Source organism: Gymnoscopelus braueri (genome assembly GCF_963280865.1).
Source record: "Gymnoscopelus braueri genome assembly, chromosome: 14".
In the NCBI taxonomy this organism is placed as follows: Eukaryota; Metazoa; Chordata; class Actinopteri; order Myctophiformes; family Myctophidae; genus Gymnoscopelus; species Gymnoscopelus braueri.
Genome location: NC_137619.1, coordinates 22,930,346 through 22,951,241, shown reverse-complemented (window position 1 = coordinate 22,951,241; position 20,896 = coordinate 22,930,346). Strand labels below are relative to the sequence as shown.

Here is a 20,896-nt window from a genome sequence, read left to right as displayed (position 1 = left end):
GAGAAACAGCATGAGAGAGAGATTTATAAGGGAAGCGAGATTTGACACTGCACTGACATCGGGGAAAAGAGTGAATGTGGTTTGAGAGGGGAGGGGGAGAAGTGCAATGAATGAGAGAACGAGGGAGAGAGATGAGGGAGGGAGACAAGAGAGGGAGCGAGAGAGTCCGAGGACGAGGGAGAAAACGAGAGAACAGAGAGAGAGAGAGAGCAAGGGATAACACAAATCCTCCCCTCCTACAAGGCTGTAATCGCATTTTTATAATTGACATATTTGCAGATAGCAGAGTCTTCTCCGATCCTGCCTAATAGCTGTGCACGGCACGCCATCAGTCGGCTGCTGCCTGGGCCCATGCATGTGGGTGTCACTGGCTTTTTCCGCGTGCGGCACACTAATCACACTGTAGGAGCAATACCCACCTGCTGAATACCAAGCTGGTGTGGATGCAGGGTGTGTTTGTGTGCTACAGTACCCTGTCCATGTGTGATTGTGTGTGGGCGTGTGTGTCTGCAGTACATTTTTGATGTAGTATGGTATGTGTGTATGTACATCCTTTCCATGCGTGGTCGGGCTCCTCTCTCCTGCAGTGTACAATGTCAGTACGTTTCTGAGCACTACAGTCTTTAGAGACAGGCTTCGCTCCGAGGCTCAGTCACACAAAATGAAAACATTAAATTGTAGATGCATTACTGAACCCCTCCACCTACACCTACTGACTTTGGCTGGGTATCATTGGGAATTTATATACTGGCCAGATGGGGTTGAAAAGTAGTAGTCGCCTAGTACTAAACAACAGGTAACACACCTGGACAGTTGATGGACGTTGGACGATATGAACGGATGTTTTTTATTTCATGTCGATGCGGGAGACCTTGAGGCTCACAAGCTGTGAAGTGAGCGGGTGCCCCACGTCACAAGCTTCAAGGCCTCGCTGTCGGCACGCCTGCCTTGCTTTCAAGTGATGTAAAAAGTCATGCATGTAAAACCATTCTTTATTCAGTTGCGAGTGAAATTATTCAGCTGCGAGTGAAACAAAATGGGCATCCCCGTTTCTCCAGCCCACTAACCACCTCAGAGAATTCTAGCCGACCGTTCTCTGGGGGTGAGCTTTTTTGCTTAATATCCACATTTCCTGGTCTGCTGGGAAATCTACAGTATTTCGTAAAGTACAGCTGGGAAATGTGTAGATGTCCCAGCCTACTGGGGAATTTAGGCATTCACCTATCTATCTATGGTATTTCAAAATTGTCCTCATTTACCGTGAAATATGTATAAATTATCTCATGGTCGTGTGACAAAGGGAAAGGAGCTGCTGTTAAGCACTGAATGCTGGGTCAGTTTTTGACAGCTGGATGTGATTCGGTCGGTGCTCAAAAAGCCATTTGCCACCCGGCCCTACAACTGACTACAGCTGTGATCACGTATCTGTGGACAGATGAGAGGATGAGGGGCGGAATTAAAATATGTGAGTGGGGGGAGGTGAAAATAAAGAGGAAATAAATTGGTAGTCAGGAAAGAAGGATTGGAACGGAGGAGCTGTGGAGGCGTTGAGAGGAGGTGGGGGGGGGTTAATCGATCCAGGGAAGAGGAAAATGGCGAACTGAAAGAGAGAGAGAAAGAGAGAGGGGTGAGAGGAGAGGAGATGAGAGGCTAGCTGGGGGGCTGGCAGTGGCAGGGGGTGAGTGCAGCTACAGCTGCCTATAATTGTTCTTCATGCCTGGGTCTCTAGTGAGCAGCAGGCCTGGACGGATCCCAGGTGGCATGGAGCTGATGTGGGCTGTGTGTGCGTGCGTGTGTGCGCGAGAGAGAGAGAAACTGTGTGTGTGTGTGTGTGTGTGCGTACGTGCGTGAGAACAGTGTGTGTGTGTGTGTGTGTGTGTGTGTGTGTGTGTGTGTGTGCACAACAGAGTGGCAGAGACAGAGGAAGAATGAGACAATTTCCAGCTCAGGAACAGGTCATGTCACTCCTGCACTGTGAATGAGAGAGCATGCTCCCTAACAGGTCACTGCTTATTTGTACCCTGTGTGTGTGTGTGTGTGTGTTCTTTATAAGTGTGTAAATGTGCAGTGTTTGCAATGTGTGCAGTGTGTATGCATGTGTGTGCATTTGCAAGAGAGTGTGTGGTGTATTGGCTGTGTGTGTGTGTGTGTGTGTGTGTGTGTGTGTGTGTGTGTGTGTGTGTGTGTGTGTGTGTGTGTGTGTGTGTGTGTGTGTGTGTGTGTGTGTGTGTGTCTCTCTCAAAGGTCATGCTAGAGGGACTGCAGTGGCATTTCAAGAACCCCCCCAAAGAAAAAAAAGAAAAGAAACACTGTTTAATTCAACAAGCACTCTGGTGTTTCACTCTTCCTCTCTGCTTTAAACGCAGACTGTTGGAGATGGAGAGAAACACAGTGAAAAACAACAGAGCGAAAAAACACAGGTGGTTATTTCATCGACCTTTCTCTCACTTGTCTCTCCAATTTATATCACACACATGTACAGTATGCGCCCGCACGCACACACGCACACACACATGCCAAGACAGAGGGACATAAAAGCTAGTTGTGGTTCTATTACCAACGTTTTTTTTTACTTTGATAACGATGCCATCTGTGATTAGCCTGGTAAACACCCCCTCCCTCCGGAAATCTCATGCATTGCATTTGGTTTCAGGAAGGAGGGTCTGGGATTGCTCACAGAGTAAAGCTGCCCGAACCGCTGCGCATACGAACCAATCAGCGGCTGCTAGGGGCGGGATCATCCAATCACCTGCCTAGTAGCTTGAAAAAATGAAACTCCGTCTGTCATCGATTCTGCGCCCGAAGTCTCAGATGCAAGTACGCTGTGAAACAAAATGTGTGTCGCAAGCTTCTTCCATTTGACGGAGTGAGGTTAATCTGTGATGCCTCAATATCAAAAAGTATTTATGATGACAGACACCATCCCGATGTCACAAGATGAAAAAAGATCTATGCAAATGTACGAAAATGTTTTCTTTTTTAGGCAGATCCAATTACCCGTTCACGTTTTCTTTCCTATTAGTGTTTGCCAAACCTATGCTGAGAAGATGTTGAATATATATATTTTTTTTTATATGACAATATGACATGGGGAGATTTCCTAAACCCTTCCAACATTAACTGTGTGCTTCCCATTAGTAGTAGTTTTACATTCATGTCATCTATCATAGCTAAGTGGCTTAGGTACATATCATAAATACAGTGCATGCAATGTATTGTACTGTAGTACTGGTTAGTAAAACAGCAGTGGAGTCGGGAAACTCATACCCACATTAGACTCACACGTCCGTTTCTAAATGCTTCACTCAATAGAGACTGAGGGCAATATCCCAGCTTTCATTGCTGAGTTCTGAGAGTAAAAATAAAATCGAATCGTGTGGATCTCAGGATCCACATGAGAACTGCTCCAATGTGGATCTCGGACTTCATGTGGTCAGCCTGTGATGTCAGTCATCTGTTAAGTCAGTCGTCTATGACAGTGGTTCTCAAACGTTTCAAGCCGAGACCCACCAAAATAATCGTATTTGAACTGGGGACCCCCCACCCTGACAAGCACTTGGAATTGTAGGAGTTGAGGCATTACATTTAGTTTGACTCAGTTCCACAGATAAATATTGTGAAAATAGCTGATCTACATGCACACAACAGCTGCACTGTACATCAAAGTTGTGTGAATGCCTTGAAAACACAGAAGCACCCTGAAGCAACACCACCAAAACTGCATTCCAGATGCACACTTCCATCAGGGAGAAAATTATTACGCTTTTGACTGCAGCTTATTATTATTTTTCATAGCCAAAGAAAAGGCGATACTCACAATGTTTCCTAAATTGATCGATTTGATTTAGAACTATCACATTAGATTTGGGAAATACTTAGAAGAATGCTGAAGCCTGCCTGACCCTTTTCAGAACGATACGTCTAAGGATTTGCCTCCACCAAGGAAATCAAACACACCAGATGTTTCTGTCATGTCTGACTCATCTGTTTTTGACCAAGACATGGCCTGTACATCACCTATGTACATTTAAGATGGACAACCAGTAAATTGGTTTGTAAATCTTGTGAAACTGTAACATGATCAGGCCCATGGGATCTTGGATGCCTTTCTCACTTGACTCAAGAATGTAGGAGAGTCTACACAGTATGGGTGGACTACAGTATGGGTGTGATGGAGCATCTGTTATGATGTCTTGCAGCCAAATTGAACCACATGTCCATCACTTGTCTCTATTTGATGTGTCCACACTGTCTTGAGTTTGCAACGTTAGACAGTGTAAAAGTTCTACCCATAATCACAGAACACAAAGAAGGTTTTAATGGCATAAACACAATCATTACACCAGGTCAGCAAAGGCTAATGTGACCTGCAAATGTGTGGTGTTGGTGTAGCAATGGATGTACAAATTATGAAACCAGGCAACGCTAATGGAATATGGTGGCTACCTCACACGTCCCGCTCTCTCAGATCAGCTAACACAGGGAAGCTGTCAGCACCTTCGCTAAAACATCCGGGACAACGCTCCACACGTCCCAGACTCTTCTCCCTTCTGGCTCCCAAACTATGGAATGAACTCCCCATTGCAAATATAATTGCAATTAGAACTGCAGACTCACACAATCTTTCACCGTAATCTGAAGACTCACCTCTTCAGACTCCACCTTAGCCCGTAGCACTTGCCCTAGCCTTGACGACCTTGCAGGCTTATGCAAAGGCTAAAATGCTTAGATAGCATGTTATGTAGACAGATGCCAGGTCATTGTTGACCTGGCATCCTATAGTGTGTATAGTTTCAATGTACAGATTATATATTTTTTGGGGATATTCTACGGTTAGACTGATGATAGGTTCTTGGTTTACTTATGTATTAGTGTATGAATAGATTACTATTTCTATAAATTTGATGTATTACCTTGTGCTGTCCTTGCTTACTGTAAATCGCTCTGGATTAAGAGTGTCTGCTAAATTCCTAAATTACAAATTGTAAATTGTAAGGGATCAGTTGGGATTAAGTGTCTCGCTCAGGGACATGAATCCTGGAGGAGCCAAGGATCGAATGGGAGACCCTCAGATTCCCAGACGGCCTCTCTACCTTCAGAGCCACGGTTGACTAAGGAGGTCACCATAATGTTCTCTTTATGTCAACAATCAGAATCAAGTGGGTTTATTTGTACTCATTCAGGTACATGCATAAAAATGTTGGTGTGGCAAGACTGTGCAGAACAGCAATACAGCAATGGATTTTAATGAAATCCAAAGAACTAGAAGAATAATATAAGATAAAAAGATAGAAATAAGGTTCAAAAGTACTGGCAAGACCCACACTCTAAACCTTCTGTAAAAGGTCCGGAGCTTTAGCCGCAAAAAACCTTAGCAGCAGTGGGGGATGTGTGCAATAGGAAATGTTTAGAATTAGGGAGGAATAATTTAGTATCAGATATATAGAATTTGTGATATACATCTACTGCATATGTTTCCCATTGTAGAGCGAATGTAATCATGAATGAGCAATCAGTGGTGTTTATCTCCTTCTCTGTCCATAGCAGGGGAAGGGAGTAAGCTACTCTCACTCCTGTGTACCAAAGGTTTGTTAAGTGGGTGCTGAAGCCTAATTATAACAGCAAAGAAAATGACATTCGACTATGAACTATGAAGACGTGACCTGCCTCCAAATGCAGAGAGATGCAGTTGTAAAAATAAAATGTAGCTGACCTATGATTTCCTGAAATTACAAAAAGTTGAATAAAAATTAATCAGCTACAGTTGCTGAAGGTTACTCTCTGTATCTCTTTCTCTTGCAGTAATGGCCCTTAAGGGTGATTTATACTTAGTTGTGCACCGGTTTTGCACACGGAATAAACCCGATCTACAAGCTCAAGCGTTGCGATAAATTGTGAGTTTGTAGACCTTCTATTTTCAGTGCACAGCACTGAAAGTAGTAGTATAAATCAGGAATTAGGCCTGAAACGAATTGCTCACACCTCAGATCAAGTCACGTTAATTGTCTCCGCCAGGTCGAAGGCGTGGCCAAGACTATGTTTTTGCCCCTGTCCGTCAGTCCGTCTGCGAGCAGCTAATCTCTGGCACCGTTGAACTGATCGGCATTAAACTGCATGCATGCATACTCGTTGGAGGCCAAGTAAACACCTCTGCCCCAAATTTCTCACATCGGCCTGTCATAGCGTCACCAGGAGGCGGATCTTGGCAAAACATCATAGAAAGTGTTACCAAACATTTTTTTAATATTACTCCTATACATATTTTGTCCAAACATCACGCAAATCGGTACACATTACCTCTATAGATTATAAGATTGGCTTCTAACGTTTGCTCGAGTGGCGCCGTTTAGAACAAAATGCCCTCAAGTCATGAACGCAGCGTCCGATTGCCGTGAAACTTTGTACACACATTCCCACTAGGCCAAGGAAGAACCTCCATAGCAATTCTTTCAAATCTCCTCATGGTGGCGCTACAGCCCACTTCACCTTTTGGCCTATAACTCTTGAACCATAGGTCGTACAATCAACATATTTTCCCCCTGGATTCCTTGGATCATGATGCAATTTATATATAGGCCCCATTTGTGTCGAAAACTCACACAACTCGGTACACATTATCTCCGGGGTCATGTGATCAAGATGTATCAGTTAGACTTTTCAGATCCCATTCCAAGTGGCTATGACCCAAAGTTTGCAGGCCCTGGGTTGGCAACCCGGCCTAGCGGAGACCTGTGCTCCGAGGAGCACACCTTTCTAGTTAATATACTGTAGACCTGCAGTCACAATTCTGAGAAACTTGTGGTTAAATTTGCTATAAAACCCATTACAGGGAAGCAAGTGCATCGATGATGAGACCAAACAAATCCATTTATGCCTGAAACAAAGTCAAATCGTCCACTTCATTCATCTCATGATGGATGTTCAGCACTTGTTCCAAGAGATGGTCTGATCGATCAATCCTTGTGACTCATTCACTGCCAAGAATTAATTAATTAATTCCTCCGCCTACCGTCCCCTTGCCAGCGAAAGGGGCGATTTTACTGTACCTTCATGGAAAAATCAGGGAATATTCTCCGGAAAAGAATTGGCCGGCCGCGATCCTCCATTCCAGAGCTATGGCCGTTTGAATGTGGCTTGTTTTAAAAATAAAAAAAACAGAGAAATCCGAGAAAATTTGACTTTTGTGAATCCTTTAACATGAAAGGATGTGATCTTTTTTTTGTTGTGATCACGTGATTTCTGGGTGTACTCTTCTTTGGTGGTGATTGGATCATTCACAGGCTGCGGATCAGTGCCCCCCCCCCCCCCCCCCACAAAAAAAACCTAAATAACGTCAATTACGTCCTTGGCAGCCTGGGCGTTTGGACAAAAACCACATCCATTACGTCCTTGGCAGTGAATGAGTAAAGAGAAATTGGTGTTTCATATTTTTAAGGCGTGGTGCCGAAGGGGCCAACTGTCTCTGTACCCAAAAAAGTAGACCAATCACAGCTCAGTTCATGCTGCTACATTAGGTGCATACAGCAAACCACAGCTCAGCTCACACTGCATACAGCAAAGCACAAGGTAAAGCTCCATAGGCAAGGTTATCAATGTTGGCACACAAATTACACATTACCACATCATTGGTCTGTGTGGCCATTGTTCAAGATACAGTATAGGCATATCATCTGTAGCCCAATGAAAATGGATGAAGGACAGCAATTCTCCCACTACAGTAAGACTGAAGACATTTTTGTAACTTTTAAGATGTAGGCAATTCAAGTCAATTACCCAGATAACTTCTAATTATTTCACTAACTGCCTGAATGCCTTCTCATTTGTGCAGGTGTTATGGAAAAAAAAAATATTTCCATCTGCATTTTATAAAGGAAGATTCAAGCATGAAAACAACAAAACATACACAAAGAACTCTTCTACACAGAACGCTTCCCTCAGTGGTCCTATTATGTATAAGCATGCTATGCTAAGATACTAGAACAATAATCGTTATGCTGACAGCTTCAGAATTAGTGGACTGTGGAATCAGCTGTTGGCTGGACTCAGCAGGTTTGTGACTGACCTCCTGCCGTGGATCCAAACAGTCTCCATGACTAGACAGGTGATGCAATGTTGTACAGAAATTATTTTTGAACAAACCATATGCATGTGTGACATTCTATTAATGTCTGCCACTACACAGGGAAGCCACATTGTTATTAGGTTCTGAGTTTTGTTTATTGAGACATGAGTCTTCAACTCAACATCCATCCGGTCTGACACTTCAAACTGGCTAGAGAGCGCTAAAAGGGTTGGCACTTTTTAAATATGATATCAAAGAGCTTCACCACTTCATGGAGCATTACAGTTCTTGAGACAAGCCATGCATCTAGAAGAGAGTGGTTTGACATTAAGGTGGTAGTTAAGACACTTCAAGCACCTACAGCCACATGTACTATGGCAGAGAGCTGAGAAGGGCTTTGGTGGTAGACCTCACCAATTCCCAAACATCAAAGTCCTAGTTGAGCTCCTGCTCGTGTTTCCCCATCAGAAAGTCCTGTTGCAAGAGCAGCTTTTCAGACATAAATGGAGGGTATGATTGTCTCAATAACATCTCGACCCATCTCCAGCTCTCTCTTCATGTCCCTGCCGTGCCTAATCACACACTGCAGAGAGAGCATTTACTACGAGGTGGCTGAGTGGACTGTGCAAACACATACACTGACGACAGTGTTTGTTACAGAAGGGTGCTGGTTTCAATACAACCCCTCCCACACACACATAATCTCATGAATAGAACCGTTTTAGTCCCTTTATGATTTGTTTTTGCAAACGCCCAAGTGCAGCTTACTATGAAACCCTGCTTGGCTTGTGTGTGTCCGTGTGTGTCGTCTCTGTGGTGCACTGCCTGTGTGCAGCCGCGCCCCCATGTGACTCACGCTCTCATTGGCTCGCGCCCCCATGTGACTCTAAACTAAAACAATATTTTCGAGCTGCGTTCGCTTCCAGCGTTCGCGCGTCTTACTTGTGTATATAGTTGTTATGCAGTATATTGTCCCTTAATGATGTCTGTGTATTTGTGTTGCTCTTGAAAATACATGTCATATGTTCATTTTATACAAACAACATATCCAGATATAAAAATGCAATACCTTACAATCAAACAAAAGTTCAAAAAAATTAAGTCAACAACAAGACACATGCTCACGTGCGTGCGCACACACACAGTTGGTGAGTGTACATAAACAAACTATTGTTTTATTATTTAAGATGCCGTCCTTCAAATCCAACACACAATTTCTGTTGCTCTCACTCCATCCATCCATTTTTACCGTCTCCATCTTTTTCTTCTTCCACACTATCACATCACTATAATACGTGTGTCAGATGTATCATTCTTCCATCAATGCTTCATCCTTCTATCAACTCATATAGCTGTCCCTTGTTCCTGCATGTCTCTGATCTGTTCTATGGGTTCAGTGTCATTCTTTCATCAATCCAGCCCATCATTCATCGTCCATTCTTTCATCCATTTCTATACTTCCTTCATTCTGGCTTCGATCCTTTCTGTCTCTCCCTCCATCATTCTGTCTACAGTATATGCAAGTACACCCCCTGGACATGACGCTCATATGTCTTTGGTATGACCTGGCCGGGGAATATAACCCTGAGATCTCCCAGTCTCAAGGCAGACACTCTAACGCTTGAAACCTTACCCATATTTGGAGTCATACAGCAGATATGTCAAGGACAACTGACGTCATAGATAAAGTCCAAGATCCACATTAGAGCCACCGTTCCCATGTGGATCCAGAGATCCACAGGATTCAATATTTTATCCAGCAATGTTAAGGATTCCATGTGGGAAAAGGGCAAGAGTGACAGAAAGGCATCCTGTCTGTCACTCTGTCCGTCTGTCTCGGTCTCTCCAAGGATGTCGGTGAAATAAGTTCCACAGAGGAGACAGATAGAAAGACAGGAGACACTTTATTGTAATACGTGACTCTGTCTGTATCTCTGTCAATGTGACTGGCTCTGTGTGTGTGTGTGTGTGTGTGTGTGTGTGTGTGTGTGTGTGTGTGTGTGTGTGTGTGTGTGTGAGACATGCTGACACACACACACATTTTTGCTTGTCAGAGCCACTACAGATTCCCTGTGCTGCAGTCTGCCGGGGGTGATAAGCTGACAAAGAAAGCATCTCTTTGTGTGTGTGTGTGTGTGTGTGTGTGTGTGTGTGTGTGTGTGTGTGTGTGTGTGTGTGTGTGTGTGTGTGTGTGTGTGTGTGTGTGTGTGTGTGTGTGTGTGTGTGTGTGCGCGCACTACCTGGGTGAGCATTGCGTTACTGGATGAAGGGAGAGGGTTGGACACCATTGGTCCAAAGATGTCCTCCTCACTGATTGGTTGAGTGCTGCTGGATGCACTCCCACTGACACTGCTGACCGTTCCACTGGCAGGAGCATCTGAGACAATAAGACAGAATTAGAAATAAGAGAAAAACTAAAACAAAACATAATAACTATGACAGTTGTATGTCTATTTTACACACTCCTAATTAATAACATCACTTTGTTGACTGAGGTCCCACAGGGCTCTATATTAGGTCCCCTCTTTTTTTCCCCTCTACACCAAATCTCTATGTCACCAAATGATTGCTTATTATGGCACGCCCAGACTAGGGACGCTAGGGTTCAAACCCTATTCTTTGAGAATTCCACTTGGGGAGCATTGAGTTATATAGGTGATGTAAGTTCTCCAGTATAGCACTTCATTGTATAGAGGATGTTATAAGTATGTCTGGGTTTTATAAATATTGAACCAATGAAAAGCATTGAGAGTTTGTGACTAAATAATAACTACATTTTTACTTTTTTCTGAAAAGTATCAGTTTTTGACACACCAGGTTTACACCCGACAGTGACGATCTACGTTCCATACTTAAACAAATGCATGTTTAGTCTAGACCTGAAATCAGTTGCCCAAGAATGCCACGCATCATGTTGTGTACTTGCGACCGAAGACCATGACAGCATTGGTGCCTCTCAGCATTGGGAGCACGGACGCACAGCCATAAAGTAATCCAGCCTGAGCCCTCACAAAATCACATTTGGACCAATCCGGCCTAAAATGAGTTTGACACCTCTGTAATAGAGGGTTGAAATATCTGTTCACGATCATGCCGGCATGATGAGGCCGTCACCTGGCTACAATCCCTGCTGCCATGATCACTGGAAAGCCTGGGCATGACACCCCATATAAATGTGTTTCAGTTACCACCAACTCTCCTAGACACTATTTGCGTGGCAACACAGTTAGGGGTGCAGTTAATCCTTTGCGTGTTGAATGCACATGAGACCCTTTGACCCTCAACAAAGGAGCCCTTCAGGGGTGCATGCCGATCCCTATCCTCTATTCCCTGTGCACACATTACTGTACGACCATAAGCAGCTCCAATGTCATCATTAACTCATTCAGTGGCAATTAAATAAAAAAATATGTGCGTACTGTGCCAGCGATTTTTCAAATTTCTTACCTTTTTCAAGTAGTCAGTATGATCGATCCCCTGATGCTAATCACTGAGGGTTATATTGTGTGGTTTCACAAATGTCATAGAGGTCATCGCGACCTCTTTGACATTAATTGTCTGCCTTTGAAAATAGCATGTCTTGACCAAAAATACATAGTAAAAAAAAAAGTAGCAGCAAATCTTCGGATCACGATATCTTGGGTTCTGAACGTTTTTCCTTAAAAAAAAAAAAAACGTTGCGCCATTGCGGATAAACACAGCAAACACGTCAATGGCACTGAATGAGTAAAGTATGCAGACGACAAGACGATGATGGGCCTGATCAACAGCAATGAGACAGCCTATACAGGGAGGTAGAAACACTAACACAGTGGTGCCAGGAGAACAACCTTGTTCTCAACCTCAACAAGACCAAGGAGCTGATCGTGGGTTTCAGGAAGCCAAGAAGAAAGCATGCCCCTATTCACATCAACAGTGTTGAAGTGGAACAGGTCAGTGACTTAAAATGTCTTGATCTCAGAGGACCTCAAATGGACACCTCTGCTGTGACCATGGCCAGGCAAGTATGAGGAGCAAGAACACCAGACTTCTGAACAGTTTATATCTACAGTAGCAACGATCAGACTGCTGAATAAGAGCTAAGCCTGTTGCCATTGCTCAAACTGAACTGTGTTTCAATATAGATTCTCCTTTTATACATACAACTCTTAATCCACGTGATTTGAAACTAGCTGTTTTACAGCTAGTTTTGCGGCTGCAAAAGCCACGCAATCCTTTTGTGAATTTGTTCCTGAGAGGGTAAAAACTACTGCTAGTTTGTGCGTGTGATTTCTGTACCATGCCAATAAAAGACCCACCAACACAAGAGAAATGTCTGTTCTGTCCTCACAGCATGATGCTAGAGCTGTTAGAACCCTGAACAGGAGAGGACAGCATGTACTTACAGAGAGAGAGAGAGAGAGAGAGAGAGAGAGAGAGAGAGAGAGAGAGAGAGGGGAAGCAGTAAGGAGGGGGAGAGAGAGAGAGTGTGTGAGAGAGAGGGAGACGGAGTGAGAACAATAATATACAAGGAAGCTAATTTTGAACGAGAAATAGAGGGTAAAAAATATACACGGTGGAAAGAAAAGGAACATTAGAGAAAGACAAGTAGACAGACTTCAGGACAGAGATAGAGGGGAGAGAGATGAGGTGGGGCAGAGTGAGAGAGACACAGACAGTCATAGAAAAATAAGATTTTGTGTTCTTCAGTTACTCTGCACCCCCCAACACACACACACACACACCCCCATTCACCAGTCACCATGGAAATAAGTAAGGGTGAGAAAGCGTCCCTATCAGTCCTTGCGGTTGGATGGAGGGATTGTCCCTTCCATCTATTTATTATGGGATGGCTCCACTTCTTGAGCCTGCTCTGGGCCTCACCATGGAAACCACACACAGTTGTACCAATGCAGAATGAATAATCATATTTGGTATCCAGTATTCTTAACACGTAAAATAGAATACATCATTATTTTAATTGTGTTCTCGCTAAATTAGCTTAACTCTCACAGAGAGAGAGAGGAGAGAGAGGAGAGAGGAGAGAGAGAGAGAGAGACATTCACAGAGCGGGATAACAGGGGAGAGAGGCAGGAGGGGGACGGAGAGAAAAAGAAAAGCCATAAAAAGCAGAGTTTCTCTTATTCAGTAAATAGCTTTTTTAAGTACTACACATTTAAATCTTGTCAAATACAATGTATGGTAAAGTAACTTCAAATACTGTAGACGAACACATGTAAAATGTTACGACATCAAATTCAATCACAACTAGAAGGTCACACAGGGAGACACCATTCTTATTGTGACAGCGCTCCATAATTACAGAGGCAGAGAGCTCCTCATGCATGACTTCAGTGAGCCGTGTTCCGAGTGGACCACGCTGGCCAAGGTAGCCTGCATACTCCCCGTCTCCACCGTGCCAGCTGAGAGGGCCGTCTCAGGGTTAAATACATTTGACTTCATGTTTGCAGAAGAATTCACATCACAAGGGTGTGTGCCGATTTAGCCTTTTTGTATGTTGACAATTGACAAATGTTGAGTCAACTTGGAAGGGCTTTATTTGGAATCTGTAGGACTACATGCCACTATAGTTGACAAAGCTGGAAGGTTTTTAGGTGACCTCGTTTTCCTCCCTAGTGTGGCCCGAATGGCCGGCCACGGCGCTGTATAGAAAAAAGGCTACTAGAGGCAGTATTGCAGAAAAAACATGTTGCCAGGCACCAGCTTTGCCTAGTGGGAACTGGTATGGAGACATAGAGAGATTGTATTTACTGGTACAGACAGAGCGAAAGAAAGCAGGATCGATGGAGCAATGAAGGGATGAAGTGAATAAGGTTTAGCTATGTGAATGTCCCAGGCAGTGTTGCCAGGTTTTGCGAGAGAAACAAGCAACCAGGTCTATGACAACAAGCCCAAAAGAAGCGACTAGATGAGCCCTTTATTTGAAAATAGCCGATGTACAAGCTCACAAATCTTGAAGAAAATGTGAATAATTAGCAATATTTTTAAAACATTTTAACTACACAAATCTTGTATGGGGGTCCCTGGCATCAGATATTTTCAGATGGGGGTTCGTGAACAAATAAATATTAATTTGGGGGTTTGACATGACAATCTTTGAGAACCACTGGTTTAAACAACATTAAACAGCAAGCCCAAAATAAGCAACTAACTACACTATAGAAACAAGCCCAAAAAACGCAACCACCAATATTTATAAACGACTTTACAGAAAAACAAGCCCAAAGTTGCTTATAATAAGCGGACATGGCAACACTGGTCCCAGGCACAGGGCCTGGTATTTCATTTATTGAGTGAAACCTCGTCCAGTAGACATGGACGAGCTGAGCAGTGTTTGGATATTTATAACATCGACTATTGTGCTGCAGTCAGGGATTTTATATATCGATGCCACCGTCTCTCTCTCTCTCTCTTTCCGTCTCTCTCACCTCCTCACTGGTGCATGCCCTGATCTCCAATGTACTGTTATTCAGTCCCTCAAAAAAATATCCATTATGGGTTTGAGTCCCACGTGTGCCCTATTTACTATAACATGTTACATTTATACATGCTATACACTTATCCTTCCATGACTTGTCCAAAATATTGGTAGTTTAAAGATTCAGGACAACTCAGAAAGATGACCACAGTGTTTATGCCATTGGAGAAACTTTCATCTTTAAATATCATCTGCAGACAGTATTGGAGCGATGGCCTTTCCAGTGAGCCTTAATGAGCCACTGACTCAGCTGCTGCTCGACTCCGGGACAGAATGCTCTCTCAACTCCAACCGGGGTTTGCCAACAGATCATCTCACAGATTACCAAAATGTGTAATATCAATGACAAGAGAGGAATGCTAGTGAATGCTAATGCTTATGCTTTGGTCAGTTAGAATATGATCAAAGATTTGATCTGTCTGGGATATGTAACTGGACTTGTAGACCGCATATTCAGCACAAACCAAGGATGAGTCTGTCTGGAACATCTTCCCCACCCATTACAAATGTATCAGCCTCCAGGGATATATATGAACTGCAGAAGTCAATAACAGTTAAAAAATATATTTTTCAGGATTCATTTTGTGCAGCCCTAATACAGATGCAGCACTTGTAGACGGCTGATAATGTTGCTCTATATCTCACTGCATTATTGTTTCTTTGTTTCTTGCTTTGTTAGCTTTAAGTGGCATTATTTATAAAATATATATTTCATGTCAACTGCAGAAGTCAGAAGATTTAATAAAGGGTCTGGAAAGTAGAAGTTTTTTTTTTTTTTGTTACAAATATGCCTCAAAATGTAATGGGTGAATTGAGATGAAACTTGAGCACATTCATGCTCCCTGAAGATTGAACCATTTGAGTGATCCCATGGCCTTTCTAGCGCCACTCTCAAACAACATATCTAACAATTCATAGGAATAACCAGATTCCAGGATTTTGGTGACGGCGAGGCCTTTTCTTTAAAGCCATGCTTCGGCAAAATATTCTGTTTGTATGCAAGGAGCAGCACAGCCTCTGTTTGTGTGAATGGACAAGTACAGCCTCTAGGGTCTGCTGTTAAGACTCTTGCCTCATTTTATTTGGTTTATTTAGCAAGGACAACAGTTACACAAAGTTGAGTCCCAAAATTAGCTACAAAGCTAAATGTATTATGAAGTCCCTGGACAGGAGATAGATATAGCAACCAAACACGTTTACAGCCTTTTGAATATACGGAAAGAATACAAATCGTTAGGGGTGTGCCGATACACTAATTTCACGATATGATACACGATATTGGGCTCACGATATCGATACGATATACTGTATGGCACTTTTTTATTATGAAAATATATGGGGGGGGGGGGAAAAGCTTATGAAAATATATGGGGGGAAAAAAAGCTTATGAAAATATATGGGGGGGGGGGGGGGGAAGCAAATGCAAACAAATACTTCTGCTTTTGCATTATTATTATTATTATATATATTTTTTAAAGGATATTTTTTCCCCCAAAACTATACATATCATCACGAAAACGTATCGCGATATATCGCGGGACGATATTTCGGCACACCCCTACAAATCGTACATTATGAACCATTTTCTAATGACTTAAACGGTAAAATAATACTTCATAATTTCAGTACATTGTTTTTGCAAAGATCATTGTGCATTATAATTTTCATAGTAAATATATTATATTAATATATTATAGTAATGTTATAATGCATTACAATGTTATAATGCACTATAGTGTGATTATAAGTCACTATAAGTGGTCATTAATAGTGGTTGTAGTTTTAACAGAGAAAGCTAAACGGCCAAATTCAGCACATCTGTGTTGCCTCTGGTGGTGATGATTCAATTCAATTCAATTTTATTAAAGTGTCAAATCACAACAAGTTGTCTCAAGACACTTGAGACACAAGACATGATGTTGCCTGAACACAGTGATACATATTCTTTCAGTGGTGGTGGAGAAATATTGTGGATGATTTTGAATAACAGACAGATAATTGCAAGATAGACAAAGTTATCAAAGCTCAAGAGATTGGACTTGAAGAAAAAGGGGTCTGGACAGCTTTACCCATGGCTTGTTTCTTCAATTTTACTGCCATTCCTCACTTTTAATGGTTTATGCTTACTGTAGTGGGAGAGAGATGGGGTGATGGGCAGTCAACTGCTCATGTCTTACCCAAGCCTAGCAAGTCCACAGCCGGCTCCGTGATCCTCTTGGGGCTGGCCCTGGAGTCACTCTGAAGATCATCCCTCTTCTTGGAGAAAGAAAAAGAGGAAGAGGGAGGGTGGGAGAGAGAGATGGGGGGAAATTAAGAGATATGATATGATGGGAGATAAAGAGAGAGGGAGAGTGGTGGGTAAGAGAGGGAAAATGAAATAAAGAGCAAGAAAGGTATGAAATGAGGGACAGGATGAGGGAGAAGGGGGGTAGAGTGATAAAGACAATGAGAGAGGGGCGTTAAAACCAGGTTATTATAAGAGATCTACAGTACAACATCAGTAACGTAGAGCACACACACACACACACACACACACGCACACACATGCACACAAAATGATCGATGGGGGCACATTAGAATCAATGTCATCTCAATCCGAGACAATGAAAACAATTACCGGATCCACGCCTAATCAACAATGAGTTAGGCCACATATTGATGCTTGTGGGACTGCGGCAGCTCGAAAGAGCGGAGGCACGTTTGGAGCTGGGGGAAGGTCGTTTGCACGAGGTGACAAAAAAAATATTCATTCGACGGAGCCGATGGGGGCTTGTGACAAACGGGGTTAGAGAAAAATTCAAATGACATACTGTAGTCTCATAACGCTGCATCCCACGCAAGAGCAGCAGAAAAAAAGACAGAGAGAGACCAAGAGAAAAACAAACAGAGAAAGAGAGAAAAAAAAACAATCTCTAAATGTCACACAGCGTACATGCCATTAGGACTGTCTCTGGAAGTTGACAGACACATCCAAGGTTTTTTTTCCCTTTCTTTTTTCTTTATACAAGATCGGTTATTGAGGGACGGAGGTCCTTCCTCGTAATTGTCCGTCGACTATAGTAACGATGGACTGACTCCTCCTGGTTTGACAGCCGGCCGGTTGGTGACAAGCTGTGATTGGCTGTCAGACTCAGTTGAGGCTGAGGAGATGATGTCGTAATTGGAAAGGGAGGCTGGCCATCGATTGAACCTCGCCTATTTGAAGGTGAATGTTGTCCACAGCATGACGCCGTGTTATCAATCAAAGCCGCTGCACAAAATGAAGCATCACGTTAGTTCATGCAGGACACGTAAGTGACAGCCAGCTGTAACCAGCCAAGCATTTATATGCACCAATTTGATTGATTTATTGAATATTTTATTAACATGCTTATTAAAAGTACAGGTAGTACAGTCAAAGGATAACACAAACATCCACAGGGGCTTGTTTCCATTGTGGTAAATACATTTCTTCCTTCTACACTCTAACACTGATCCCTGCTACTGTACACCACACTGCTTCTGGCAAAGCTTTGCCTCCACGACCCCAGCCTCCACCTTTCTATTTCCTAGTTTTCCTAGTTTTAGCCGTTTCCATTTGTTGCAATAGCAGAACATTGTGGTCCACAAACCCTGGTCATCTGGGACTACCAGTTGTCCTAGTTTTCCTATATCAAGAAACGGAATTCACCTGGAGTGATGGAGCTTGCACAAAAAATAATTTCACCCCACTGTTTTACACCTGTAAACCTGTGATGTGACAGTAAAGATGTTTCTGAGTCCCAGGATTATGTAGTCCCTGATTAGACCACTAGCATGACAAGCACACAGAGTGAATGCACGTAACTTTTTTTTAAAATACATTTTGTTAGGCTTTTCTGCCTTTATTTGGATAGTACAGTGGAGAACGACAGGAAACGGGGAGAGATGAAAACTAGCAGTATCATGGATCCTACATTGGAACCACTGGCCTAGATGTCACAGAGATTGTGACCAGATGTTTACCAGCTCAATTCGCTGGGAATTCAAGGAATGCCCAAAATGTGTTTGAGGAAAGCAAATGAGAAACAATGCGCCCTCCCTCAGAAAGCACTCTCACTATCCATTGTACTATGGCACAGTTGAGCACTTCATCCCAAAGTTCTCTAGCAGAACCAATAATCAAGAGGGTTTATTTCTCACTACTCATACAGGTACAAGCAGTGAAAAGCAAGTGTTGTCCCAAATTCTTAAAGGAGCCTAACAGTTAAGTATTGCCATATACTGTCCTATCCTGTCTCGTCCCATCGAGTTGTGAAGAAAATGGATAATTCTAACCATGCTTTGAGACGATGATTTCTGACAAAAACAAACAACTGAGGATGTTCTAGTGCTAAGAGAGACATCTGGATGAATGCGAAACGACACAGCCGCCTTCACAACCTGACAACTGTGTCCGACACGACACAGAAGCTTGCGCTGCAGTGGGTTTTTAATGTTAGAGCATAGTGTGTTAGCATAACAAAGTGGTTGACACTGGATAGCAGCATGAATGTGTGAGGAGGCAGGGATTCCTTGGTCTTGCTCAAGGGTACTCTGACAGGAGACATGGCTGCAGAGGAAAATGTACATGTGACTTTCATTATAGCAGTGGTTCTCAACCTGTGGGTCAGGACCCCTGCATGATTTTTTTTTTGGGGGGGGGGGGGTCCCCATATGAGTGACAATTGTCCTTTAAGGAGCTTTAAGACCTTTTTAATACCTAAAAATAAATAAATAAATGAAATGAAAAAAGATCATTACTGCATCAGAAGTAATCAACAAACTATACTATAAACATTGGCCAAATTGTCAAATAATTTAAGAAAGAGGCAAACACAATATGTATCTGTGGAACCGAGTCAAACTAAATTGAATGCCTCAACTCATACATTCCAAGTGTTTAACAGGGTGGGGGGTCCACAGTTTAAATATGATTATTTTGGGGTCACCGCCTGAAAAGGTTGAGAACCACTGGATTATAGGATAGGCACTCCGGAGGCAGACCGAATACTACTACCTACTAGACTAGACTATCATTTAGACCAGTGGTTCCCAAACTGGTATTTTTTAATACAAAATTGGCCAAATATTGCCTACAAAAGAGGCAAACATCGTGAAAATAGCCAATCTACATCTTGTAGATCTGCTATTTTCACAATATTTATCTGTGGAACCGAGACAAACGCCTGCAATTCCAAATGCTTGTCAGGGTAAGGGGTTCCGAGTTCAAATAGGATTTTTAGGGGGGCCGCGGCCTGAAAGGTTTGGGAACCCTTGATTTAAACACATCGAAATACCATTTAAAGCAGGCGCTGGACGAAAAGAAAACAGTAATGAAAACATCAAAGAAGGTCTGCACACTGTAGCTCTCTGCAATGTATTAGTGTTGAGCATTAATTCGATGTCACTTGTGGATGTGGCAATAAACTGTATCCTCTTGTTGATCCAAGTCACCCTACAAGACTAGGCCAAGGCGTGGCCTAGAGTTAGGCAGACCACCATCAGAAATTGAAAAGTATTTTCCAAATAAGGGGGCAAAACGAAAATCGACCTATCACTCTAGCAAATTATCAATCAAATTGATTCAATTGATTATTTATTAAGAAAAGATAATTTTGTCCTGCAGTGAAGGACATGTTTAATCTTGTCAAGGACAGATCCTAGTTGGCGTGACAACACAACATAATCCACACACGTTCCCGAGTTGACAAACAGAACAAATGGGTTTAAAGTGCAGCGTGGTAACATAACAACATTACACACCCGACAAAACCTGCCTCCCATGAGCCTATAAGCTAGAAAGCAATCACAACGAGGCAAACACACAGAGGCACTCGAGAACACACAAATACGCAAAACTGTACAAATACACACCAATACAAAAGGGTGTACAAGAGCCAAAATAAAGCATTCACATACACACAAGCAGAATCAATACATAACTGCTCAAAAACACAAACAGAAATTGGTGAACTGTGAAAATTAGCAGGGACCCTACCGAAAAAGAAGAGTGTAAAAAAATAGGGGAAACGGATGGATAAAAAGACAGGGAGGGAAAGACATAGTGTGCAAAGAAAGAGACAGACAGAATGACAGAGAGAGAAACACATAGATGAGAGAGGGAGAGTGAACAAGGGAAGGGTGAAAGTGATAAGAGGAGAGAATTGAGAGCCAAAGCCAAAAAAAACTGTTTGGAGTTGTGAAGAGAGAGAGTTGAACAGGACATTAGAGGGGACATTAAAGGAGATGATGGGACATTAAAGGGGCTGAGGGGACATGAAAGATGAGGGGACTTGAGAGGAGATATAGGGACATGACATGGATATGAGGGTATGTGAGAGGATGAGAGGATATGA

At 42.8% G+C, this 20,896-nt stretch overlaps 1 protein-coding gene across 6 annotated transcripts in view; it reads right to left on the bottom strand.

Annotated features, from left to right (window-relative positions):
• Nucleotides 1-20,896, bottom strand: part of LOC308101034 (stromal membrane-associated protein 1-like) — a 117,406-nt gene that overhangs the window by 21,682 nt on the left and 74,828 nt on the right. For 3 of the 6 annotated variants that reach the window (XM_080450317.1, XM_080450319.1, XM_080450321.1), the window contains exons 6-7: nucleotides 16,718-16,796; nucleotides 10,303-10,439 (exon numbers count right to left, since the gene is read on the bottom strand). In XM_080450317.1, coding sequence (XP_080306443.1) covers nucleotides 10,303-10,439; nucleotides 16,718-16,796 — 216 coding nt within the window. Of the gene's footprint in view, nucleotides 1-10,299; nucleotides 10,440-16,717; nucleotides 16,797-20,896 lie in introns of all 6 variants that reach the window. The other 3 variants (XM_080450320.1, XM_080450322.1, XM_080450318.1) reach the window with 2 other exon arrangements.